This window comes from Neofelis nebulosa, chromosome 15 (assembly GCF_028018385.1).
Source record: "Neofelis nebulosa isolate mNeoNeb1 chromosome 15, mNeoNeb1.pri, whole genome shotgun sequence".
In the NCBI taxonomy this organism is placed as follows: Eukaryota; Metazoa; Chordata; class Mammalia; order Carnivora; family Felidae; genus Neofelis; species Neofelis nebulosa.
Genome location: NC_080796.1, coordinates 23,403,584 through 23,431,367, shown reverse-complemented (window position 1 = coordinate 23,431,367; position 27,784 = coordinate 23,403,584). Strand labels below are relative to the sequence as shown.

Genomic DNA, 27,784 nt, shown 5'->3' with positions numbered 1-27,784 from the left:
CCCCTCGCGTCCGCGCCGTATTCGGTAGTCAATAAAATTGCGGCGTCTCGGCGTTTGCGGCGAATAACATGGCGGCTTCCATGCTGGGTTCTCTGCTGCGGACGGTCCGGCAGGTCAGGCCTGCGCCCTTAGCCCCATGCCTCCTCCTTCCCACTGAATCCCCAAACCCACGGGTCCCCTACTCCTCTACCAACTGTAGTGCCCAGTGTGGACCCGTCTCAGGGGAGGTCCGAATTGCAGATTTGGTGTTCGTAAGCCTATAACTGACAGGCATTGAAAGCTGCTGGTTGCCGCCGATTTGTAAGAAGTTAGTGCAGGTGGCGAAGAGTAGGAGTCCGTGGATTGAGGCCCGAGGGATTCCCAACGTTAAGCAAGGAGAGTCGAGCAAAGACTTGGGCGTTCAGCGAGGGAGAGGGAAAGCTTGGAGAGTGTCGTGGCCCAGAGGCAGGTGACAGAATTTCTGGGAGCAGAGTGGTCAGCCCTCTGCTCAGAGTTGCCAGACCAATTAAAAGGGGGAGATAATTGGCTATTGGTTTTAGCAGTGTGGAGGTTGGGGCCTCCATCATAGCAGTTTTAATGGCGTGGTAGGGGCCAAAGCGTTCAAGAGAGAATGAAGAAAGAAATTGGGAGACCACGAGTATCGACGAACCTTTGCAGATGTTTTGCCGCAAAGGGGAGCCGAAAAATGGGTCAGTAACTGGAAGGACAGGTGGGTTAAGAGTGTTTTGTGTCTGTTTTTTCACGTGACAGAAGTTAACTGAAGGTTTTTGTGTTAAAGCGGAAGATCCTGTAGCCTGGGAAAAATTAAGAGACGGAAGAATTGCTGGAGCTGTGCCCTTGTGTAGGTAGAAGGTGATGGGTCCCTGTTCCATTATTTGGTCTAAGGAACATGGACAGTTCATCACCTGCGGTAGCATTGTCCAATAGAAATATAATGCCAACTACATGTGTAACTTAAAACATTCTAGTAGGTATGTTAAGGCAAAGAGAAACATGAAGATTTTAATAACATATTTGAAGCCAGCGTATCCAGAATATTACTTCAATATGTAATCTATGAAAATGACTTATGAGATATTTGCATTCTTTTTCATACCAGATCTTCAAAATCCAGTTTGAATTTTACTTCCGGCACATCTGTTTGGATGCCAAATTTTCCACTATTAACATGGAAAATGTAGCCCTACCAAAACAATAAAGTTGTTTGATATTTACAGCTGCTTCAGGTTAAATTTTTAATGAATTAAATTAGGAATTAACGTTCTCCAGTTGCACTAGTTACTGCATTTCAAGTAGTAGAAATTCAAGTTCGGTAGAATATGTGGTTAGCGGCTACTATCTTAGAATGGATCTTTAATAACAGGAGGGAATATACAGCATATGATTACAGATTCTGCTAAGTGGGTAGATGTAACAGATATTTATGGAAATTTCTGATTGCTTCTAATTCTGTAATTAAAGAGAAGTCATCAGTGGCATGTGAGGATGTGGGAGCAGGTGTTAGGGATTTAAGGAAAGAAGAAATGGCATGAAATAGGAGTACACAGGAAAACTAGTAACAAGAATTGGGAGCAAGTATAGTGATGTTAGAGAGGGGCCAGAGAGTTGAGGATGTGTGAAAGACAACATTGTATTTACACGCTATGGAATTCGGGCTGGGTAAGAAGAGAAAGGAAATCAAGCCCTGACAGTGAAAAGGTGGTAGGCTCCGGGCGCCTGGGTGGCTCAGTCGGTTAAGCGTCTGACTTCCGCTCAGGTCATGATCTCGCACTCTGTGAGTTCCAGCCCCGTGTCAGATTCTGTGTCTCCCTCTCTGGCCCTCCCCCGTTCATGCTCTGTCTTTCTCTGTCTCAAAAATAAATAAATGTTAAAAAAAAATGTTTTAATAAAAAAGAAAAGGTGGAGGATCAATGAATTAAAAACCTCACAGGAATTGTTTTTGGGGTGTTTGAAGGAACAAGCTAGGAATAAGCAATAGAGAATGAGATACACAAAACTGAGATGATAGAAGGCTTGCACTTAATGGTGATAAAAGACTCAGGGCAAGGAAGTTAGTACAAAAGTCACTGGAGGAGAGGGGTTCGAGGAACAGAGATCAGGGGATAATTTCATGTATATTGGCTCACCAGGAATTAGGACAAGAATATCAGAGAGCATCTGGTTTTTTTTTGTTTTTTTTTTAAATGTTTATTTATTTTTAAGAGAAAGAGGAGCAGGGGAGGAGTAGAGAGGTGGGGGGGGGGGGGGGGGGGACAGAGGATCCGAAGCCGGCTCTGTGCTGACAGGAGAGAGAGCCTGATTCAGGGCTCGAACTCACCATCTGGGAGATCATGACCGGAGTGGAAGCTGGATGCTCAACCAACTGAGCCACGCAGGTGCCCCTGAGCATTTTATTCTTGATTTCAGCTCAGGTCATGATCTCAGGGTCATGAATTCAAGCCCCGCATTGGAGCCTACTTTAAAAATAATACTATTGGAGAGAGTAACAGCCAGGATCTAGATTCATTTAAAAATGAAAGTGGTAGTTGAGTGCAGGAGTGAGGGGTGGTGGGAGGTATAACCCAAAAGCATTAAAGTCACAGCTTCCTCTCAAGAAGGAAGGTTTGGGAGCTGCCCTGAAGAGTGAGCAGTACACTTCCCGCACACCTCTACACCCAGTCGTGGGAGAGGGGAAAAAAAAAAAAAAAAAAACTATAGGGGAGGCTATCAGGAGGGATTCAAGATTCAGCTAGAGCAAAAATCTGAAGATGGTAAGAGAAGTTGAGGATTTAGAAGATATTGATGACCATACAGCATGAATTGAAGAGGGCCCAGTGGAGGCATTTTGGGAGGTGACAAGGGGTGAGAAGGGGACAGGAAAGTGTATAGAACAGAATAGATTGCAGTCTTCATATATACAGCATTGTTAGAAACCAAAAAGAAAATATTGACAATATAATAGAAATGTAGGCAAAGGACATAAAACATTCACAGAAGAAATAATGTAACCAACCAATAAATGTTTTAAGAGTGTATTTCTAGTCAGAAAAAAATTATACAATGAGAAACGAGACATGTTTTAAAATGAGAGATGTTTTAGGGGCATCTGAGTGGCTCGGTTAAGTGTCTGACTTCAGCTCAGGTCATGATCTCAGGGTTCGTGAGTTCAAGCCCCACGTCGGGCTCTGTGCTGACAGCTCAGAGCCTGGAGCCCCCTTCAGATTCTGTGTCTCCCTCTGTCTTCCCCTCTGTCTCTTGCATTATCTCAAAAATAAACATTAAAAAAATTTTTTTTTAAATGAGAGGTTTTAAAATAAATAGAAACCTGTTAGGAGATGGTAGAGAGGAAGTTGATTAGAAATAGTTTGGAAAAGAATTGAAGGAGAATGTTTAATTTTGAGTTCTAAGTCTCCTTAACTTTCAGTTTCGTAGGTAAAAGCAAACTTTGTGATGCCCCTCAACATAAATTGTTTCTTTCAGCCAAAATGATCTCCGCTTGTCGTATGAATATATCTTATTCATTTTCTATTTTGGTTTGGACAAACTTCACCTTTTCTCCCTTCCCCCCACGCCCCAGCTGTATAAAAATTCTGTCTCTTCAAAGCCTTACTGAAGGTCCCTTTTCCAGGACACTTGTTTCCAACCCCAGTGACCATGGTATTCGTTTGACTCAGTTATGTGAAATCAATATTGAAATTCCATTTGTGTTTATTTCCAAAGGTGATTGGAGAATTGTTGTCTTTCTCCATGAGAATTTCAGCACTGAAGGCATTCAGTTTATCTTTTATTAATAGATTGAAAATATGTTTGCTTTCCAGTAGTCTCATTTTCACTTTTATATTCTTTATTATTCTGTACATATATTTCTTCTATAAACAGCTTTTATTGGAAGCCATCATTACTTTCTGTAGCTGAAATTTAATTAACATATAGCATTTACTCTGGTTTGGGACAGTCTTGAGTTTGTAGTGGCTTGTACAATCTATGCCTGCACTATGTTAAGCAAACTGTAGGTGAGTAAATTTGAAGGTCTAATTGACTTTATTAAGTAATCTTGAATCAGGCACCATCCCATCTAACAAGAGAGGGAAGCTCTTAGGACTTGTACAAAATGAAGATTTTTTATAGGAAGGATGGTGGGGCAAGAAAGTTATCGGCAAAAGAAAAGGTAAGATCACCTTCCCTTAGGGGGAAAGAGCACTGGGCCTTGTGCAGATAATGTCATCTTCCTTTGGGGTGGGGATGGAGGGCCCATGTGGCACTCATTGGGACCCATCAGAAAATTCTTGACTGACTAGTTAAGACTGCTTTTCTGGGGGAGGTTGAAACAATTAGATTAGAGACTAGGGCTAAGTGATGCCATTTTGGGTCTGTGGTTTTCTATTTTACAGTTACCCCCTTTTGATCTGATTCTCAGCTTAACAGAAATGTGATCAAAATTAAAGGCATTAACGCCACTCTCAGTTACCAACCTCAAGTTCTCGCAGTTTTTGTTATTCCCTTGTGTGGCCTGTCCATATGGTTATGGCTTAATCTCTGGGATATTCACAAGTCATGGCTTCAGGTTCACAATTTTTTAAATGTCATTTTCTTTGTTCCTTAGATGTTTCAAGTCCTTTAAAAAATTTTTTTAAGGTAATCTCTATACCCAACATGGGCTGAAACTCACCACCCCAAGGTCAAGAGTCGCACACTCCACCAACTGAGCCAGCCAGGCGCCCCCAGATGTTTCAGGTCTTAGGGAAATCATTTGCTTGGTGGTTAACAGCTGTGAACATGCATTTAAAGCTTTTAAGAGAATACAACGCACCACAGAAGTTATTATTACTAGAAGCAAGGTAATTTCAATATATGGAGTGTACTATAGAGCTATGGTTCCCAAGACCCAAACCAGTCAAAATTAACTAATTCAAAGAAAGACCCCATGCAAAGAGCTACCTTTTTAAGCCAAGTGACTTGTTCTGTGATCTTATGTAATTGAGTTTCAGCTTCCCCAGAAGTGTTCATCTAAGCATAGCAGGTGGTGGCCATAAGCACAGACATCTTGCTCAGATAAAAGATAATCAAGAGCTATTTTATTATTAAGGACAGCTTTGACTCGAGAATCTAAGGATCTTTATTGGGCTGCTATTGCTTTAGCAACAGATTTTGCAATGATTCTAAGAATTAAGGAGCAGTTCTTGATCACAGCCTCATTTATGTATATCTCTAACCAGAGAAATAGGGACCTGTCAAAAGGAATGAATTCTGAGTCATGAATAGGCCCTTTTTAACTCAGCAGTGTAAATTCAGGGGAATCGACTGATGAGATGTCTTATTTGCTTGTGAAAAGTTAAGAGCCCAGTTAGATTTTAGCTAAGCCTGAAGTTAAAGAGGTTGTGCCCTCTTAGCAACAGCCTGGGAGATACAGCTGGGGACATTAATCTTTCCAGGCCAGTGCCAGAGTAAAGGAAAAGGAGAATGGATTATGGATTTTTAGTATGAAGTCGATCTGTCATCTTGGACTGAAGCAGTCTACCTCAATACCAGCCACTTCTCTTTCTTGTCAATTTGATTTAGAGGTCTGCAGCATCTGTATGGACCAAGGGTCAGGTGGAGCTTTTCTTTCTTTTTTTTTTTTTTTTTTTAAGCTGTGTGTTGTGTACCCAACACTTAATATGTTTTAGTTTTGCTGTAGCATCAGTGGTCAGGAGTACTAGGTAAGGTCTTTTCCAGTGGGGCTCAAGAACTGTTTTTCTCTAAGAATGTTTCCAAAACGCCACTTTATCTACATGTGCCACACTCTTACAAATACAACGTAAAGACGTAGTATAACTTATTTGACAATGCTTCCCATATTTTACTTATTTTTACATATTTTCCCCCAGCTCCTCCCCCCCATTTATATATTAATTAACAAATCTTTCAGAATATTCCAGGTCAAAGACTTCATTTGTTTATTTTTAAAGTTTATTTATTTGAGAGAGAGGGTGTACACGGGCACTTGAGCGGGGGAGGGTCAGAGACGGGGAGAGAGAATCCTGAGCAGAGCCCCACTGACCCCAGCCCTAGGTGGGGCTCGAACTCAGGAACCCTGAGATCATGACCTGAGCCAAAATCAAGAGTCACTTAACAGACTGAGCCACCCAGGTGTCCCTTAAAACTCATTTTATAAAATAATTTCATTTTAATCTTAACCAGCTTGATCACACATTAATATTCCTTTTCAAAGACTTCTTTTCAACAAACCTATAACTTTTTCCCCCTACATTTCTGTTTTATCATGTGTTTTTAATTTGTTTTCCCCTTAACAAAAATTCATCTCTAATTCTCATACTTTTTTTTAGTGAAAACATATCCTACTTCCTTGGCATATGGAGATGTTTCCCTTATTTTTAGTAGTTTTAATTACATATATTAATTTGAATTTCTAACTTAGAAACTAATTTCTAGTGAAAAGAAGTAAGCAATTGTGAATGGTCTGGTAATCAGCATTCCTTAAATTTGCAAATTTATGAATACATTTTATAATTTCTAGAAACATGTATGTCTTTTTGAAATTTTTAAAAATATTTGAGAGAGGGAGAGTGGGCGGGGAGGGGTAGAGAGAGAGGCGACAGAGAGATCGAAGCAGGCTCTGTGCTGACAGCACAGGGTCTGATTCGGGGCTCAAACTCACAAATGAGCCGGAGATCATGACCTGAGCTGAAGTCGGACACTTAACCGACTGAGCCACCCAGGTGCCCCTAAATATTTTAATGTAGCATTAACACACCTAAATATCTTTTAGTTTCTCTGTAATCAAAAGATAAACCTATGTTTAGTAATTAATGTTTTAGTATTTTGTCCTATTTGGAAAGGATCTAGATATTTAATGAATTTATCTTAACTCATCATTTAACTTAGCAAAACTTTAAGGTTTCAAGTTACTAAAAAGATTTGGACACTATTTTAAAAGGTTACCTAAAACTTTTTATTTGTTAAGCAATTATGTTTAAATTACCTACCAAAACTTGATTAAACATTAGACAAAGTCTGCCATTATCCCTAAGCTATTATTTTTTGGTGGCCGATGTTGTAAGCGATAGGTAGAATAAAAGTTTTATATTTAATGGTGATAACTCTAAAGATTTGCCTGTTTTTAAACTTTTTTTTAATGTTTGTTTATTTTTGAGGAGGAGCAAAGAGAGAGGGAGACACAGAATCTGAAGCAGGGTCCAGGCTCTGAGCTGTCAGCACAGATGTGGGGCTTGAACTCAAGAGTCTGATGCAGGGCTTGAACTCAAGAATCATGAGATCGTGACCTGAGCAGAAGTCAGATGCTTAACTGACTGAGCCACCCAGACACCCCTAAACTAGTTTTCATATCACATCTGTTTTCAGATCACATGAACTTGAAAAACATTTGGGTTAAATTCTAGCTTTCTGAGAGTTTTAGAATGCCCAAATTTTCCAAGCATTTGCCTTCAAACCAACTAAATAGAGCTCCTTTACTGCTCCTTTAGCAGTATCATTTGGAGTTAGAGAAAATATCTCATATTTACAACATATATGGACACAAATACATAGATGAGATATAAACAAAAATTTATAGCTTTTGTTTTTACTGATATTTCCAAATACCTCCTTGTATTTATTTATTTGTTTTGGGGGAGGGGGATGAAAACTTCCCCCTAAAGTTTTGCATTTTAAAGAATGGCTCTTAGGTCCTAGAGAAGAGGGTGGGTAGAAAATTTACAGAAAAAGTATCCAAGTTTTCTTCAAGGTGGAGATTTGGAGCATATCTGTGTGTTATCAAAGGTGCTGGAGTCTGGGCTTGAGAACTCTTTCAGCAGTTTGTATTTTAAAAGGGGCGCCTGGCTGGCTCAGTCAGTAGAGCTTGTGAAGCCTACTTAAAAAAACAAAAAAATAGAAGGGCCTTTTTCCCACTTTTTTTTTTTCCTTTAGTCTCAGGTGATTGTGGGCTGCGCTTCCATTTCAGAGATGTGGTAAGATTTAATCATTTCAAGGGACAGAGAAAGAATGTAAAAAAAAATTTTTATGAGAGCTTCAGGATAATTGCAATTTAAAATTTACCTTTTTTCTTAAGGACAGGACAATTTTGTTTCAATATCCTGGTCTTTTATAATATGCACATTTTGAGAATAGGCGAGGTTTTAGGATTGTTAAAGATAGGTGGGTTTTGACTTTCTGGTTTTGGAGAGATTTGTAAGACAAAGACCGCTTTTCTCCAGAGAACTGGGTTACGGCCTGAATATCAAGGAACTGGCTCACGTTTTTAAATAGATTTACTTATTTATATCAGGGAGATTTTTAATGAAAATGAGAATGAAAAGATGGTTGTCTTTGTAAAGTCTGTATAAAATAAAGCATTTTAACAGAAGCCTTCTTTCTGGTTATACGGTTCAACCTTGGCATCTATAATCCTTCTGTTAGTATAAAGTATTAGCTTTATACTTTAAAACGTGTGCTGCTGTTCCACGGACAGGAATTCTCTGGTGGGCAGTGGGCGGTGTCTAGGATACACCTGCAAAGGTCGTGCATGAAAATGCCTGAGGCTGGCTGGGATTGATCATAGTAAACCAGGCCCTACGGTTTGTTTCTCAGGCTTCCGCTAAAATCACTTTCTGCTTTCGGCGTTTACAAGAATAGTTGATATACTTTGAACCTAGAGATTAGGCTGGAGTACTCTCTCTGAATCTTGTAGGGAAGAGGAAGTTAAAACAGGGCTGGATTTTAAGAAGGGGAAATTTTGGGATGCCCAGGTGGCTCAGTTGGTTAAGCATCTGACTCTTGGTTTCGGCTCAGGTCATGATCTCACAGTTTCGTGGGTTTGAGCCCTGAATCAGGTTCTGTGCTGATAGTGCAGAGCTTGCTTAGGATCCTCCCCCTCCCCGACCCCCCTCTTCCCCTCTCTCTCTCTCTCTCTCTCTCTCTCTCTCTCTCTCTCCTCTTCCCCTGCTCAGAAAGCTCCAAAATAAACTTTAAAAAGGGGGGGGGGGGAGTATTTTCATTGGATGTGGACATTTATTTGTCTTAAGCCTAATTTTTGTTCTTTTTTTTTTAAAGTTTAGAGAGAGTGTGCGTGTGAGAGTATCTTTGGTTAAGCCATAAAAAGGCTTACTGATAGGAGTCGATATTAAAATTAATAAGACCTGACTTGTTAATGGCCAGACAATGAAGCCTTTAAATTGGCTACATTTGGGGAAAAAAATTATAAAGAGCTCTCAATTGCCTTATTAGTAGAATGGCTAGTTTTAGGGACTCCTTTGACAAGATAAAAGAACAAAAATTAGAGGTGCCTGGGTCGCTCAGTGGGTTGAGCGTCTGACTCTCGACACATGCATGTCACATCCATGCAGTGGAATATACAACCTAAAGAAAAGGAGAAGCTTTTTAACTTATGGATATGAAAGATCTCCAAGATACATTGTTAAATGAGAAAAAAGAGTAAGGGCATGAAACATGGGATGGGGGGTGTATATGTATTTGTATAGGCAAAGATCTCTGGAAGGATACCTTTGGAAGTGGAGGGGTCATCATTGGTCAGGTAAGGGATGAGGTAGGAGAGAGTCCACCCTGTTTTTTCTTTTTACATTTTTTTGGTTTTTGAACCACTGTTAGCCTAAGTAAAGGTCAAACAATTATAATAAAAATCTAAGAAAATGTTTCACTTGCCAATACACCTTATTGGCATTATTAATTACCACCATTTTGGCTTAATGTACATTTGTAAAAGTTATTTATTTTGAATTAAGTCTATTTAAGTTATTAAAATGATCCAAAATTGTTAGAAAAAAGCTATTAGGTCATAAATAGTAAAAGGGATCACAGAATGAGAGACACTGGCAGAGCCTGGGTCTCACTGTCCTTCACCTTGTTCCTTGTATTTTAGATGGTTCCTTCCTCAGCTTCAGGTCAAGTTCGAGGTTATTATGTAGACTGGAAAATGCTGCGTGATGTGAAGAGACGAAAAATTGCCTACGAGTATGCAGATGAGAGGCTTCGAATCAATTCCCTCAGGAAGAATACCATTTTGCCAAAAGATCTTCAGGTGAGCTAATTAAGATGCGTCCCAATGTGCCACAAGATCATTCTCAAAAAGCACCGTTGATACTGTTGTAACTTAGTAACAATATAATTTCTGGAGGATATGATCAAATTCTCCCGGTCAACCTAAATTAATACCCTTGAAGTTATTCTGGTGAATTTCAGATTAAAGAGAACTTTTCATTCCTAACTAGCCTTTTAACTGTTTATTAGATGATCTTTAGAAAGTACTGGTGAATGGTAATCACACAGAAATTGGACAGTTATTTTGACCTAAGGACTCTCCCCCACTTCTTGCCACTCTTTCAACACTCTCCAGGCATTGGGAGGCTGTGCTGACGATTGAGGCCATGTGCCTCATATGTGGCCTAAGCTGTTCCTCACCCAGGGCAATGGGTGCCTGCCTCTCTGAACTCCTTCGCCCACCTCTGTGTGCTGAGGTGGTTTTCCATCTGGTTTACTTTCTTCTCATACTCCTTAGCTTGAATAAGAGGATGCCAACCGTGTTTGGCCTCCTGAAGCATATGGGTCCTGCACCTAGCTGGTGACACAGCATACCTGCATTCATGAGTCTTGTTGAGAACCTGAACTCAAACTCAAGGCTACTCAGACTATCAAAAGCTCAGAGGAAAATAAAAAAATACTTATAGAAGCTGGCTGAATAATATACAGGCCACTCATTACCATTAATTCTTTTTAATCTTGTCCAGATTAGCCAGATCAGCAGAAAACTGAGTGTCCTGAACCATTCGGTTATGGCTTTTACCATACGGCATTAAGCTACTTGCTTACATTTAGGGAGTCGTAAGAGAAGGCCTCTGAGAAAAACTTAAGATGTTGTGGAGGATGTTATTTATGAAGACCCCCGTTCCCCCCTAAGGAATGACTCTGGTATGAGAACCAGCAATAGCTGTTCAAGGACTCCGTGAGTTGTAGGAACTGATCCTGGCTCTGTGTTGCCTACCAAGTAGCATACAGATCAAACTTCTGTCCCAGAGGTCTGTCTCTAACAGACTTACAGGCTTTTCACAGTGCACACTATTGTCTCATTGTCCCTGTGCCCCAATTTCCTCATTTGTAAACTGACTTAAATCTTTTTTGGGAACAAGGAGAGGTATATAAGTGTATATACATAATAGGACGTACATACATACATAATTCATAGCTCTTCTAGGACAGCCTCCACGAAACTTGACTTCCAGCCTGGTCTCCCCTCCAGTCTACTTTATAGCACATACTATCTACCATTCATTGACTTAATTGTCAGTGTATAGAATTCACTAAATATTTCATAATGGCAACACATGCACAAGCTCTTGGAGATTAGGAAATAATTTTTTTTCAGCTGTGCAACATATATATTTGATTTGCTAATTCTGTATATTACTCTGTGTACAATGATAATAATAAGTGTAGTCATTGTCACCATGCAATGTTACACAATATTTTGACTATATTCCCTATCTCTGTGATGTACTTATTTTATAACTGGAAGTATATACCTTTAATTTTAAAATAACATTTAAATAACATTAAAGTAACATTTAATGTTATTAGTTTCAGGTAACTAACACATTGAATCAAAAATTCTGTACATAATGCTCAGCCATAAGTGTAATCACCATGCAACATTATTGCAATATTATTGACTGTATTCCCCATGCTGTACTTTCCTTTTTTTGTTCTTTAATTGAAGTATAGCTCATGCACACTGTTCTGTTAGTTTCAGGTGTACAACCTAGTGATTTGACAACTCTATGCATTGCTATCCTCACCACTAGTGTAGTTACCATCTGCCACCATATAACGCTATTTATGATACATTGACTATATTCCTTATGCTGTATCTTTCCTCCCTGTGACTTACTCATTCCATAACTGGAAGCCTGCACTTTCTATTTTCCTTCACCCCTTTTGCCCGTATACCCACACATCTGCCCTCTGACAATCACCGGTTTTCATTTTTGTGGGTGAATTTCTATTTTAGTAGTTTGTTCAATTGTTTTGTTTTTTAGATTTCGCATATAAGTGAAATCCTATGGCATTTGTCTTTCTGTTTTACTTATTTCACTTAGTATAATGACCTGTAAGTCTATCTGTATTGTTACGAATGGCAGGATCTCATTGCTTTTTAAGGCTGAGTAATATCCCATTGTGTATACATACACATCTTCTCTATCCATTCATCTATCATTGGACATTTGGGTTGCTTACATATCTTGACTATTGTAAATAATGCTATAATCGTATGGGTACATATATTGTTTCAAATTAGTGTTTTTGTTTCTTTGGACAGATACCCAGTAGTGGATTACTAGGTTGTACTGTTTTCTATTTTTTATTTTTTGAGGTGACTTCATACTGTTTCCCACGGTGTCTGCACCAATTTACATTCCCACTGCAGGAGATTTCCCTTTTCTCTATATCCATGCCACTATTTAATTCTACCCATTCTGAAAGTTGTAAGGTAATGTCTCATTGTGGTTTTGATTTTGATGGTTAGTGATGTTGAGCATCTTTTTGTCTGTTGGCCATCTATGTCTTCTTTGAAAAAAATGTCTATTCAAGCCTTCTGCCTATTTTTTAACTGAATTATTTGCTTTTTTGGTATTGAGCTGTATAAGTTGTTTATATGTTTCTGGATATTAACCCCTTATCAGATGTATTTGGAGATGTCTTCTCTCATTCAGTAGGCTGCCTTTTTGTTTCGTTGATGGTTTCCTTTAATGTGCAGAAGGTTTTTATTTTGGTGTAGTCCCAATAGTTTATTGTGTTTTTGTTTCTCTTGCCTGAGGAGATATAACTAGAAAAATATTGCTAAAGCCAATGTCCAAGAGATTACTATCTATGTTTTCTAGGAGTTACGTGGTTGCAGTTTCTCACGTTTAGGTCTTTAATCCATATCAAGTTTATTTTTGTGTGGAGTGTAAGAATGTGGTCCAGTTTCATTCTTTGGCAGGTAGCACTTCAGTTTTCCCAATCACATTTATTGAAAAGACTGTCTTTTCCTCATTGTGTACATCCTTACCTCCTTGTTATAGATGAATTAACCATATGAGCGTGGATTTATTTCTGGGCTCTCTAGTCCTATCCCATTGACCTAGCGTGTCTGTTTTTGTGCCGATACCATGCTGTTTGATTGTTACAGCTTTGTAGTATATCTTGAAATCTGGGTTTGTGATACCTCCAGCCTTGTTGTTTCTCCGGTTTCCTTTGGCTATTCAGGGTCTTGTGTGGTTCTAAGCAAACTTTTGTATTACTTGTTTTAGTCCTATGAAAAATATTGTTGGTATTTTGATAGGGATTGCATTGAATCTATAGATTGCTTTGGGTAGTATGGACATTTAAACAATATTAATTCTTCTATTCCATGACTATGGGATATCTTTCCATTTGTTTGTGTCATCGTCAGTATCTTCCAGTTTTCAGAGGATAGGTTTTTCACCTCCTTGGTTAAATTGGCAATCATACTAGAAGTAGTACGTTAATCACTTACGAAGCCAGTATGGGAATTAAAATGCTAAAGTAGTAAAAATCAGTTTTATCTACAAAAATTAGTCTAAGGATAAACAAAATAAGATGTAAAATATAACATCATATACATAAAACATGGATGGGGCTAATTTAGTGCTTTTAGTGTATGTTTGAATTTAAGGTACAGCAACATAATACAGATTGTTAAACACTTAAGATGTTATATATAACCCTGTGGTAACCACAAATGAAGAAGTTATAGTAAATACACAAAAAATAAAGAGACAAAAATCCAAGCATAACACTAAAGAAAGACCTCAAACCCCAAGCGAAAAGAAAAAAAGAAGGACAAAAAATAGACAAAAACTACAAAAACAATAAGGACACGCCAAACTGCTAATAACTGCATATATATCAGTAATTACTTTAAATGTGAGTGGACTAAATGCTCCAATTCAAAGATACAGGATGACGGAGTGGATTAAAAAAAAAGACCCATCTGTACACTGCCTACAAGAGACTCACGTCAAGACCTAAAGATGTATACAAACTGAAGGTGATGGGACGCAGAAACACATTCCGTGCAAATAGGAGCGCAAAACAAAAAAAGCCAGGGTAGCAACGCTTTAGGTGCATTTTCTGCACTGTGGGGATGGCAGAGGGAGAGGTGAACCAAGACTTCATTGTCAAGATGGAGAGCCCACCCCCAGCACTCCACAGGATTGTGCCAGCCCACCATCTCCACATACAAGTAGTTCAGGTAGACAACCTATGAGTGTAACACTTAGAGAATGATTAAGGAAAACTAGATCTTCATTTGATTCCTGTTACAGTTTGGTAAAACATCTTAAAGTAGAGAATGAAGAAAATGATCAGACTTCTTCAGAGAAACCAACATCTTCAACAGAAGAAAACTGTTTGAATTTCAAAAAAAAAATTTAAATACATAGACAATAAATTTGAAGAACGCGCATATTTGAAAAATACCTTCAAGAATATCAGTTCAGGGGCGCCTGGCTGTCTCAGTTGGTAGAGCATATGACTCTTGATCTTGGGCTTGTGAGTTTGAGCCCCACGTTGGGTATAGGGATTACTTTAAAAAAAATAAAATCCTTAAAAACAAAACAAAACAACATCAGTGCATGTGAATCTAAATTGATAGTCACGCAGTGATCTGCAAAGAGTTGTTGTAGATGAGGATCTTCTCAAATAAGTATTAAGTGTGAAGAAAAAAGCAAAATTGGTGAAGCCAATTGAGAAGAAAGAAGACCTTCTCTGGAGGCCAAAACTGGTCAAAATGTACAGATCAAAGACTGACGTGTCTCAGTGACCGTTAATACAGAAGTGGAGAAGCTGGAGCCAGCTGTGGCTTTATGAGTTGCAGTCAGCTACGTCTGAGGAGAACAAGAAACCCAGCCTTACAAAGCTGATAGACCCCTGTGGGTTAGATGATCAGTTGCTACCCTGTAACAGAAATGAAGAATTTGTCAGTGTTTAATAATTTTTTCTCCAGAATATTTTTGAGAATAACAATTTAAGAGATACCTAACCCATTTTAAAAGGAAGATAGAAACCATTAGGGCTTAAAGAAAGGTATCTCGATGAACATCAGTTTAGGGCACTCTGTTATATAAATACAAAGTAGGCTCTAAAATGAAAATTTAGGGGGCATGTTGGTGGCTCAGTTGGTTAAGTATCTGACTCTTGAGTTCAGCTCAGGTTGTGTTCACGGTTTGGGAGATTAAGCCCCGTGTCGGGGTCCGTGCTTACAGCGTGGAGCCTACTTAGGATTCTCTCTCTGCTCTCTCTCTGCCCCTCCAACTGATCGTGTGCTTTCTCTCTCTCAAAATAAATAAACTTTAAAAAATAAATAAAATGAAAATTTAGGATTGTGGATAAATTTTCCAAAGAAAACTGGACATTTAAAGAAATATGAAAAAAATTTAGATCATGTTTTAAAAACTAATTTGGACATTCCTTGAAGTCTGTTTTAATACCTTTGGGTTTAGTGGTCTAAAAATGCCTGCATGTCTCCTAAGTTTATGAACATTATTTCCAAGTATCACATATTTCCATCTGGATTGTATAGCAGGTAATTAAACTTGCTCATATGTCCAAAATTAAAAAAAAAAAAAAAAAAAAAAAAGACTTTAAAACAAAGACTGTAGCAAGAGACCAAAAAAAAAAAAAAAGGCATTACATAATGATAAAGGGATCAATCCTACAAGAGGATATAACAATTATAAATATTTATGTACCCAACATAGGAGCACCTAAGTACATAAAGCAAATATTAATAGATATAAAGGGAGAAATCGACAGTAAAACAATAATAGTAGGGAGCTTTCACACCTCACTTATTTCAGTGGATAGATCAGCCAGACAGAAAACCAATAAGAAACTGAGGCTTTGATTATCACATTAGACAGACCTAACAGATATATATAGAACATTCCATCTGAAAACAGAATACACATTCTTTTCAAGTACACATGGAACATTCTCCAGGATAGATCACATGTAAGTTCATAAAGCAAGTCTCAGTAAATGTAAGAGGATTGAAATCCTATCAAACATGTTTTCTGACCATAACAGTATGAGACTAGAAATCAATTACAAGAGAAAAATCTGGAAAAAACACAAACACCTGGAGGCTAAACAACATGACACTAAGCAACAAGTGAGTCAGGAGGAAATCAAGGAGAAAGTAAAAAAAATACATGGAGACAAATGAAAATAAAAACACTGTAGTCCAAAATCTTTAGGACATGGCAAAAGCATTTCTAAGGGGGAGGTTTAAAGTCCTACAGGCCTACCTCAAGAAATAAGAAAAATCTCAAACAACCTAACCTAACACTTAAACTAGAAAAAGATCAAATCTCAGCTAGTAGATGGAAGGAAATAATAAAGATCAGAAGAAATAAATGAAATACAGACAGGAAAAAAAATAACAGTAGAAAAGGTCAATGATAGAGCTAATTCTTTGCAAAGATAAAATTGACATTTAACCAGACCTATCAAGAAAAAATAAGGAATGTAATCAAAAATGGAGAGGAAATAGTAATTGACATCACAGAAATACAAAGGATTAGAGAGAACATTTGAAAAATTATATGTCAACAAATTGGGCAATCTAGAACAAATGGATGAATTCCTAGAAACATACATTTTCCGAAAACTGAATCAGGAAGATGTAGAAAATTTCAACAGGAGTGCCCAGGTGGCTCATTTAAGTGCGTGACTTTGGCTCAGATCATGATTTCATGGTTCATGAGTTCGAGCCCTGCATCAGGCTATGTGCTGACAGTACAGAGCCTGCCTGGGTTCATTCTCTCTCTCTCTCTCTCCCCCCCTCTTCCTTTTCTTCTTCCCTTACCCCACTAGCTCACATGTATGCATGTGTTCTCTCTCAAAATAAATTTTTAACAAAGTAAATAGGGGTGTCTGGGTGGCTCAGTCAGTTGAGCATCTGGCTCTTGGTTTCAGCTCAGGTCATAATCTCACAGTTTTGTGAGTTTGAGCCCTGTATCTGGCTCTGTCCCTCCCCTGTTCGTGCTGTCCCTGTCTCTTTCAAAATAAATAAACTTAAAAAATTTTTTTAAAAATATAAATAAAAGAACATTTGAACAGACCTGTTACTAGTAACGAAACTGAATTGGTAATCAAACTCCCAACAAACAAAGTTCCAGAACCAAATGTCTTCACAGATAACCTCTACCAAACATGTATAAAAGAGTTAAGGGGTGCCTGGGTGACTCAGTCGGTTGAGCATCCAACTCTTGATTTTGGCATGGGTCACGATCCCAGGGTTGTGGGATTTAAGCCCAGCATCAGGCTCTGTGCTGAGTGTGGAGCCTGCTTAAGATTCTCTCTCCCCCCTCTTCCTCCCCCTCTGCCCCTCTCCCCTGCTCGTGCTCGCTCTCTCTCTCTCTCTCTCTAAAATAAAAAATAAATAAAATAGACTTGATGTTTATTCTTAAACTATTCCAGTAAATAAAAGAGGAAGGAAAACTCCCAAATTCATTCTACATGGCCACAGTTACCCTGGTACCAAACCAGACAGAGACACTACAAAATCTCTGATGAACACAGGTGGAAAACATCCTTTAAAAAAAAAAAAAAAATAGCAAAGCAATTTCAGCAAATATATTAAAAGATCATTCACAAAGATTTATTTCAGGGATGCAAGAGTGGGTCACTTTTGGCAAATCAAATCAGATACACTAACAAGAGAAAGGATAAAAACCATATGATCATCTCAGTAGATGCATTTGACATAATACACTAGCCATTCACAATAAAACTCTCAGCAAAGTGAACATACCTCAAATTAATAAAGGCCATATATGAAAAACCCCCAATTAACATCATACTCAGTGGTGAAAAATTGAAAGTTTTTCCACTAAGTTTCAGAACAAGACCAGGATGTCCACTCTCACTACTTTTATTCAACATACTACTAGAATTCAACTGCAACAATCACACAAGAAAAAGAACTTAAACCATCGAAATTGGTAAAGAAGTAGTAAAACTGTCACCATTTGCAGATGACACCCGATACTATATATAGAAAACCCAAATTACTCCACCAAAAAACTGTTCAATGATTTTACTGATCAATGATTTTAATAAAGGTGCATGATAAAAAAATTAATACACAGAAATCTATTGCATTTTTATACACTAATAATGAAGTAGAAAAAAGAAATTAAAACAATCCCACTTACAATTACACCAAAAAGAATAAAGTACCTAGGAAATATTCTTAATGCTTAATAGTTTGACAATTTAGTGGATTTTATATGCATTTTCTTATTTAATTTATGCACTTTTGGTATGTTAGAATAATTACTGTGCTTTCTTACAGTCTAGCACAGGATCAATCATACTTGTCAGGTTTAAATGAATACAATCACACTAATACGCACATATATAAGAATAAACTTCTAAGAAATCCTTAATGCAAACTTTTGCAGTAATCTTTTTCCTCCATCTTGACCACTTTTGCCCTTCTAGATTCATTCTTTACACTGCAATTGATCTTAAAAATGTATAACTCAGGGTGCCTGGGTGGCTCAGTCGGTTAAGTGTCCAACTGTCGGTCTTGGCTCAGGTCATGATCTCACAGTTTGTGAGACTGAGCCCCATGTTGGGCTCTTGGCTCAGGTCACTATCTCATGGTTTGTGAGATCGATCTCTGTGCGGAGTCTGCTTGGGATTCTCTGTCTCTGCTCCTCCCTGTCTTACTCTCTCAAAATAAATTTAAAAACTTAAAAATAAATAAAAATGGAAATCTCACCTGATCTTTCATCTTTCTTACTCCAGCTGCCAGAATCTTTACCACAGATGTCAGGGCTCTGTTATCCTCATTCTCCAGCCTCAGACCACATTCCCTCTTAACTTGCTCTGCATCCCAGAGGTTTCAGATTTTAAAGATTCATAAATCATATGGGGAATAACCAAACTTTATACCTTAAGGAACTAGAAAAAGAAGAGTAAACTTTAAGCCCAACTTAGCAAAAGAAAGGAACTCACAGGGGTACCTGGTTGGCTCAGTTGGTAGAACATGTGACTCTTGATCTCAGGGTTGTGAGCTCAAGCCCCACTCTGGGCGTAGAGCTTACTTTAAAAAAAAAAAAAAAAAAAAAAAAAAGGAAATAATAAAGATCAAAGCAGAAATAAATGAGAGACCAGAAGAACACTAAAGATCAATGAAACTAAGAGCTGATATTTTGAAAAGATAAACAAAATTGACAAATCTTTAGCTAAACTAAGTAAAAAAGAGCAAGAACTCAAAATCGCAATGAAAAAGGAAACATTACATCTGAGATCACAGGAATACAAAGTATCATAAGAAACTGATATGAACCATTCATTAAATGCCAGCAAACTGGAGAACCTAGACAAAATGGGTAAATTCCTAGAAATATACAACCTAATGAGACTAAGTGGAGGAGAAATAGAAAATCTGAACTGACAAATAATGAATAAGGCTATTGAATTAGTGATCAAAAACCTTTCAACAAAGAAAAGCCCATAAATGGCTTTATGAGTGAATTCCATCAAATATTTAAAGATAAATTAATATACTTCTCAAACTCTTCCAAAATATTAAAGACAAGGGAACACTTGCAAATTTATGTTATCAGATCAGCATAATACTATTACAAAGCCAGATAAAGACACTATAAGAAAAAGAAACTACAGGCCAATTTCCCTGAAGAATATAGATGCAAAAATTCTCAACAAAATACTAGCAAATCATATTCAATAACATATTAATATCATCCACTATGACCAAATGGGATTTGTCCCTGGCATGCAAAGATGATTCAACATATGCAAGTCAATAAATATGATATACCACCTTAATAGAATAAAATATAAAACTCATGGTCGGGGCACCTGGGTGTCTCAACTGAACATCTGACTCTTGATTTTGGCTCAGGTCATGATCTCAGGGTCATGGGATTGAGTCCCGTGTTGGGTTCTGCACTGGGTGTGGAGCCTGCTTAGGATTCTCTCTCCCTCTGCCCTCCCCTACTTGAACTTGTTCTCGCTCGCTCTCTTAAAAAAAAAAAAAAATCATATGGTTGTCTCAACAGATGCAGAAAAATCATTTGGCAGAATTCAACATTATTTCATGATAAAAGCTCTCAACAAAGAGCTGCATGTAGAAGAAACATGCAACAAAAGAATAAGCCCATAGCTGACATCATATTCAGTGGTGAACAGCTGAAAGCTTTTCCTCTAAGATCAAGAACAGGAAAAAGATGCCCACTCTTGGTTCTTTTATTCAACATAGTACTGGAAGTCATAGCCAGAGCAGTCAGGCAAGAAAAAATTTTCAAAGGTATTCAAATCAGAAATCTGAATAGGAAATAATATAAGCTGATGTACAATCGCATCAAAATCAATAGAATATTTAGGAATAAATTTAAAGAGGGAACAGATCTGTACACTGAAAACTATAAGACATTGATGAAGGAAATTGAAGAAGACCTAAATGAAAAGATAATTCTGTGTTCAGGGATCAAAAGAATTAATATTAAAATGTCCATACTATACAAAGCCATCTATAGACTCTTTGCAATCCCTATAAAAATTCCAATGGCCTTTGTCACAGAAATTAAAAAAAAAAAAAAATTCTAAAATTCATATGGAATCACAGAAGACCCCTGAATAGCCAGAGCAAATCTGAGAGAAGTACGAAACTGGAGGCCACATGCTTTCTTTTTTTTTTTTGTAGTAAAAGGACCTACACACCTCCTGACTTTTTTTTTAACTTTTTTTTTTTTTTTTTCAAAAGAGAGTGCATGTGTGAGTTGGGGGAGGGGCAGAGAGGAGACAGATCCAGAGCAGGCTGCATGCTGTCAGCACAGAGCCCAATGTGGGGCTCAAACTCATGAACCAGGGGATCATGACCTGAGGCAAAGTTGGACACTTCACGGACTGAGCCACCCAGGTGCCCCTACACAGTTTCTAATTTTTAAAATGCTATTACAGGAGCGCCTGGCTGGCTCAGTCATTAGAGCATGCGACTCTTGATCTTGGGCTTCTGCGTTCAAGCTCCACATTTGGTATAGAGATTACTTTAAAAAAATCTTTAAAGAAAAAACTTCATTACAAAGCTATAGTACTCAAAATAGTATGATACTCCATAACACATAGAGCAGTGGAAACGAAGCAAGAGCCCAGAACCCAATCCAGTTGATTCCCAACAAGCGAACCAAAACTCAGTAGGGGAGGAGTAGTTTCTCTAACAAATGGTGTTGGGGAAGCTGGATGTTCATGTGCCAAAGAATGACACTGGACCTCTGTCCTATACTACTCCCAATAATTAACTCGAAATGGGTGAAAACTTAAACCTGAAACCGTAAAACTTCTAGAAGAAAACATAAGGGAAGAGCTCCTTGACATTGGTGTTGGCAGTGATTTTTTAGATATGACCTCAAAAGCATAAGCAACAAAAGCAAAAATAAATGAGTGGGACTGCATAGAAGTAAGCAGCTTCTGCACGGCAAAAGGTCTGAGAAAGGGTGCACTAATTATTGAAACTGGAGTTTCCTCAAAAAGTTAAAATTAGAACCATATGATCTAGCAGTTCTACTTCTGAGTGAAGAAAATGAAAATACGAATTCGAGAAGATATCTGCACCCCCACATATATTGCAGCATTATTCACAGTTGCCAAGTCATGGAAGCACCCTACGTGTCAGCAAATGAAGGAGATATTTATTCAAAGAAAATGTGGTGCGCGTGCACACACCCAATGTAGTAGGATTTTCCTTTTGCAGTAACTTGAACGTACCTTGGGAACATTACATTAAATCAGAGGAAGACAAATGTTTGATCTCACTTACATATATAATGTGATATAAGTTGAACTCATAGGAATAGATTATAATGGTGGTTACCAGTGGCTGGGAGGTAGGGGAAATGGGAAGATATTGGGCAAAGTGTACAAACTTCTGTTTATAAACTGAGTAAGTGCTGAGAATCTAACATATAAAATGGTGATTATAGTTAACAATACTGCGTTACATGCTTGAAACTTGCTAAGAGAGTAATGTTATATGTTCTCATAACCCCCCAAAAAAGGTAATTATTTGGGGTGATGGAGGTGTTCATTAGGCCTTATCGTAGTAATTATTTTGCAAGGTATACATGTATTAAATGTGTTAACACAATGTTATATGTCAATTACATCTCAGTAAAGCTGCGAAAAAAACATGGGGAGACAACAGAAATAAATACATTCACATATTTTCCAAATGACTTAAACAAGAATGTATATAGTGGTGAAAAACTGAGGGCTTTTCCTTTAAGAACCGAAACAAGACAAGAATGTCTACTCTTGCCACTTTTATTCTACATGGTACCGGGAGTCCTAGCCACAGCAATCAGACAAAAGTTAGGTTTAGATAGCATCCAAATTGATAAGAAAGAGGTTAAACTGTCACTATTTGGAGGTGACAAGATATTATATATAGAAAACCCTAAAGACTTCACCAAAAAACTTATTAGAGGTAATAAATGAATTCAGTAAAGTTTCAGGATACAAAATTAATGCACAGAAATTAGTTGCATTTCTATACACTAATGACAGAGTAGCAGAAAGAGGCATTAAGAAAACAGTCCCAGGGCGCCTGGGAGCCAGTTAAGCAGCCCACTTTGGCTCAGGTCATGATCTTGTAGTTTGTGAGTCCAAGCCCACGTCGGTCTCTATGCTGACAGCTCAGAGCCGGAGCCTGCTTCAGATTCTGTGTCTCCCTCTCTCTCTGCCCCTCCCCTGCTCACACCCTGTCTCTGTCTCTCAAAAATGAATAAAAACGTTAAAAAAAAAAAAAAAAAAGAAAGAAACAGTCCCATTTACAGTTGCACCCAAAACATTAAATAGGAATAAACCAAGAAGTCGAAAGATCTGTACTCTAAAAACTGTAAAACGTTGATGAAAGAAATTAAAGACGATACAAACAAATGGAAACATATTCCATGCTCATGGATTGGAAGGATTAATATTGTTTAAATGTCCATACTACCCAAAGCAATCTACAGATTCAGTGCAATCCCTATCAAAACACCACCAGCACTTCTCACAGAACTAGAACAAATAATAATAAAATTTTTATGGAACCACTTACGAGCTCAGTAGCCAAAGTAATGTTGAGAAAGAACAAAGCTGGAGGTATCCCAATCCCAGATTTCAAGATAAACAGCAAAGCAATAATAATCAAAACAGTGTTCTGCTGGCACAGAAGTAGACATAGATCACTGGAAAGGAAATAAACTCAGTTAATCTACAACAAAGGAAGCAAGCATGTACAGTGGGGAAAAGACTGTCTCTTCAGTAAATGCTTTTGGAAAACTGGACCACTTACTTAACCGTACCCAAAAATAAACTCAAAATGGGTTAAAGACCTAAATGTGAGGCCTGAAATAAAACTCCTGGAAGAAAATATAGGCAGTAATTTCTTTGATATCAGCTATAGCAACATTTTTCTAGATATGTCTTCTTAGGCAAGGGAAACAAAAGTATAAATAAATTATTGGGACTACACCACAATAAAAGTTTTTGCATATCAACAAAATGAAAAGACAACCTAATGAATAGAAGATATTTGCAAATGATAATAGGTTAGTACCCTAGATAAATAAAGAACTCCTACAACTCAACACCCCAAAAAAGCAAAAAATAATTCAATTAAAAAGAGAAAAAAAAAAAAAAAAAGGACCTATGAATAGACATTTTTCCGAAGAAGACAGATGGCCAACAGACACATGAAAAGATGTTCCACGTCACTCATGATAAGGAAATGCCAGTCAAAGCTACAATGAGATGTCACTTGACACTTGTCAGAATGGTTAGAATTAAAAAGATAAGTGTTGGCAAGGATGTGGGTTAAAGGGAATCTTCAGGCACTGTTGGTGGGAATATAAATTTGGTGCAGCCACTGTGGAAGACAGTGTGGAGGTTGCTCAAATTAGAAATACTGTATGATTCATTCAGGGCGCCTGGGTGGCTCAGTCAGTTAAGTGTCTGACTCTTGATTTTAGCTTGGGTCGTGATCTCACATTTTGTGAGATTGAGCCCAGGACTGGGCTCTATGCAGTCAGCACAGAGCCTACTTGGGTTCTTTCTCTTTCCTTCTTTCCCTGCTGCCCCCCTGCTCTCACACGCACTCTCTCTCAAAAACAAATATTAAAAAATAAAAAGAAAACAAAAAACTATATGATTCAGTAATTCCGCTACTAGGTGTTTACCCGTGGAAAACGAAAACACTAATTCAGAAAGATACATGCACCTCTGTGTTTACTGCAGCATTATTTACAGTAGCCAAGATACAGAAGCAACCTAAGTGCCCATCGACAGAAAACTGGATAAAGATGTGTGTGTGTATACATATATATACACAGTGAAATATTACTTAGCCATAAAAAGCAATGAGATCTTGTCATTTTCAACAACATGGACGAACTTAGAAAGTATTATATGCTAAGTGAAAGAAAAATGTTACATATGCTTGCATTTATACATGGGATCTAAATAACACAAGACCCATAAATACAGAAAACAAACTGAGGGGAGAGATGGGCACAAGGAAGAAGAGGGAGTGGGAGGCACAGGCTTCCTGTTATAGGGTGAATAAGTCATGGGGATGGAAGGTACAGCATGAGGAATATAGTCAGTGGCATTGCCTTAGTGTGGCATGGTGACAATTGGTAGCCACGCATGTGGTGGGCACAGCACAATGTGTAGACTTGTCGAATCACCATGTTATACACCTGTAGCTGACATCGTGTGTCAACTGTACTTCAATAGAAATAAAAATAAGATTCGGAGAAAGAAAAATTTATACAGCTGCCCTATTCATGATAGCTCAAAACTGGAAACCACCCAGATGTCCATCAACTATAGAATGGATAAGTGAATTCCAGTATGATGAAAAGAAATTATGTATGGCCACACAATGAAAATCAAACAGTATGGATGAATCTCACTTATTGAATGGAAGAAGCCAAAGAGAAATGAATAAAAAAGAATGCCTATTATATGGCTAGATTTATATAAAATTCTGAGTAAGAAAAACTCATCTGTGGTGTTAGTAATCAGGTGAGCTGTTAGCTGACAGTGTCTGTGCTCAGTGTCTGAAAGGAGGCACAGCCAGGGCCTGGGGTACCCATCATGGGTTTTTTGGAGTTTTTTTGTACTCTAGTTCCTTATTACTCAGATGTTCTGTTAAAAGTTACTGAGCTGTTACACTTCCGGTTTGTAGATTTTTGTGTACCTATGTTAAATTTCTATAAAATTTTAAAAATTGTATTGGGAGCATGCCAAACATTTCTGTCATTTTTCTGGTCTGTTTCTAGCCAAAGGTTAGGGTTCACTAGTGTGTCCAAGGTTCTTCGGACAAACTGGCTGTATCAGTGAATCTAGCCCTTTGTTCCCCTACTCCAAGCATTGACTTACGCATATAGAATAAATACATGCCTGTGATATGTGTAATAATGTTGTGACTTCCCTTAGGAAGTGGCTGATGGAGAAATCGCTGCCCTTCCCCGGGATAGCTGTCCTGTTAGAATCCGAAATCGGTGCGTTATGACATCCCGTCCACGTGGTGTAAAGCGGCGCTGGAGGCTTAGTCGTATTGTCTTCCGTCACTTAGCAGACCACGGGCAACTGTCGGGGATCCAGCGGGCAATGTGGTGATCAGCTCCGGACCCACTGAGCAGGGAAACCAGGTCTGGCAAGAAGAGACTTTTCTAATAGACAAAACCCTGGTTTTATAGAGGTCCAATGTAGGAGTCGTCTAGTCTACCTGATACTGCCTGTTAAATTACTTCTTAATTTTAAATGAAGAAATTTGGATGTTTCATTCTGTCAGTGAACTCTGGCCATCTGTGAGTTCTCTCTTTTCTTGGACTTAAAAATTAAACATACTGCCTCCCTGCATAGTACAAGGAGTACAGTAATAAAAAATATTGTGAATATATTCTCTGTATACCTGCCTTTTCCTTCACATTTAATCTTTTAATAACATCCTAAAAGTTCCTGTATTTTTTAAGTACATTATTTTATAAAGTAGTTTTATCTAACAGTTATTGCAACTCATGGACAAGTAGCTCATCTGTGACAACTTGTAATCTTGGGTTGAGTTTCCCTGACATGCGCAGAGCACTTTACCATTTCTCATTGTTAGAGAAATAGTATGTCGGAAGGTAGAGACGATGTTCTTGATGATCTAATGCTCGGCTTCTTTGTGTGATGGCTGAACAAAAGGCACTAAATATTTCCTTGTTCCATCTTCAGTGGCCTTCAGAACAAAATGTCTCTAAGCCCCTGAAAATCTATCCAAAGAGGAAAAGTTTTGTTGGAATAGTATATATTTTCTGTATTCTTGTTTATCTGTAACAGAAATGAGTAAAGATAGCAAAAGGTTGTTTTGTTCAGTAGCTCAACAGTGACCAGCCCAGTGATAAAACTGTCCACGGTGTAGTATGGAAGCCCCTGCGTACCATTGGGAGAGTGTTCCTGGAGCTGATATTTGAACTTAAATCAAGAGGCAAGGCACAAGATGTTTGCATAGGAAGAGTGGAAGCAGCCATTTCATTGTATGAGGATTAAGAAACCCAAGACAAAGGCTGTCATGGAACAGGTCACATTATGTGAAGGTAAGACTTAAATATTGGCTATTGGAGTTTTAAGCAGAGGAATGGCTTCATCAGTTTGCTCTACAGATAAGGGACAACCGTGTGGTAGATCTAGGCCATGAGAGAAAAGGCTCCGTGCAAAAGATAACCAAGGCAGGAGAATGTTGTAATTGTTCTGGAAAACCAGGGCCTGGACAAAGGGAGTTCAGGCATTAGCAAAGAAGACAAGAGGAACAGATTTTAAGTCTTATTTAGGAAAGAAAATTGGACAAGACTTAGAGACTGATATTTACTAGATACAGGGGCCTCTAGGTTCCTGGTAAGGGTGACTAGAAGCGATGGGAGACGGCAACACCAAGACAGAAAATAGAGGAAGAGAAGAATTGGTTTGGAAGAAACCAGGTATGTGAGTTTAGGTTTCAGTTGTGCTGTTTGAGATGCCTGTGTTTTCCAAGTCTGCTGTGCAGCTGGATAGCGGAGTCTGGAATTTTGGTGGAGGTGAAGCCTTGAGAGGGAATTAGCACAAACCTTGGATTCATATTTGCCAAGTTTTTATTACAACTTACCAACTAGAATGCTCTAGCTAATATTCCAACCAGTAAGTGGTGTTAATCAGAGTGTAACTAGGACATCAGATTTGTGGATTTCTGGTAGATCATGAATAGGACACCCTCTTTTCATTTGTTTGAACCTGGGTCTGAGCATGATCTGTAGATTTCATTTGGTTGCTGTGCCTCTCATTCCTGTTTTCCTCATGTCACTCATTTGTCCTGTACAGTGACCAATATCTGGCTGTGTGCTTCATGTGTCCTTTAGATTTGTCCTCTGTCCCTAAAAACTCAGTTACATTCAGAGGCTTGGCAAGATTCAGGCTCAGTTTTTAAGGGATGAATTTTCACAAATGTGCTGGGTTCTAGTTCCTGTCACATCAGAAGGCATAATATCTGGAGCGCCTGGGTGGCTCAGTCAGTTGAGCATGTGACTCTTGGTTTCAGCTCTCACGATTTGTGGAATCGAGCCCCACAGAGCCTGCTTGGGAATTCTCTTCCTCCCTCCCACTCTGTCCCATCCCACTCACGCACTCTCTCAAAATAAAAAACCCCACAATGTATTATTTCTGAAATAAAAATTCACCATTAACAAAAAAGAAG

At 38.2% G+C, this 27,784-nt stretch overlaps 1 protein-coding gene and 1 pseudogene across 1 annotated transcript; both read left to right on the top strand.

Moving 5' to 3' along the window:
• MRPS14 (mitochondrial ribosomal protein S14) lies at positions 1-25,975 on the top strand. Its single transcript, XM_058701198.1, has 3 exons — positions 1-113; positions 9,854-10,012; positions 25,510-25,975. Exons 1-3 carry the CDS (start codon positions 69-71, stop codon positions 25,690-25,692), a joined length of 387 nt encoding a protein of 128 aa, XP_058557181.1. The 5' UTR covers positions 1-68; the 3' UTR covers positions 25,693-25,975.
• LOC131496052 (swi5-dependent recombination DNA repair protein 1 homolog) lies at positions 10,021-17,015 on the top strand (annotated as a pseudogene).
• Positions 25,976-27,784: the final 1,809 nt, after the last annotated feature.

Bases quoted from the DNA above. Each gene is read 5' to 3' on its own strand.
- MRPS14 (XM_058701198.1), top strand. From the start codon at position 69: ATGGCGGCTTCCATGCTGGGTTCTCTGCTGCGGACGGTCCGGCAG. The intron at 114-9,853 runs GTCAGGCCTGCG...CTTGTATTTTAG, and splicing joins TGCTGCGGACGGTCCGGCAG to ATGGTTCCTTCCTCAGCTTC. The intron at 10,013-25,509 runs GTGAGCTAATTA...GACTTCCCTTAG, and splicing joins TTTTGCCAAAAGATCTTCAG to GAAGTGGCTGATGGAGAAAT.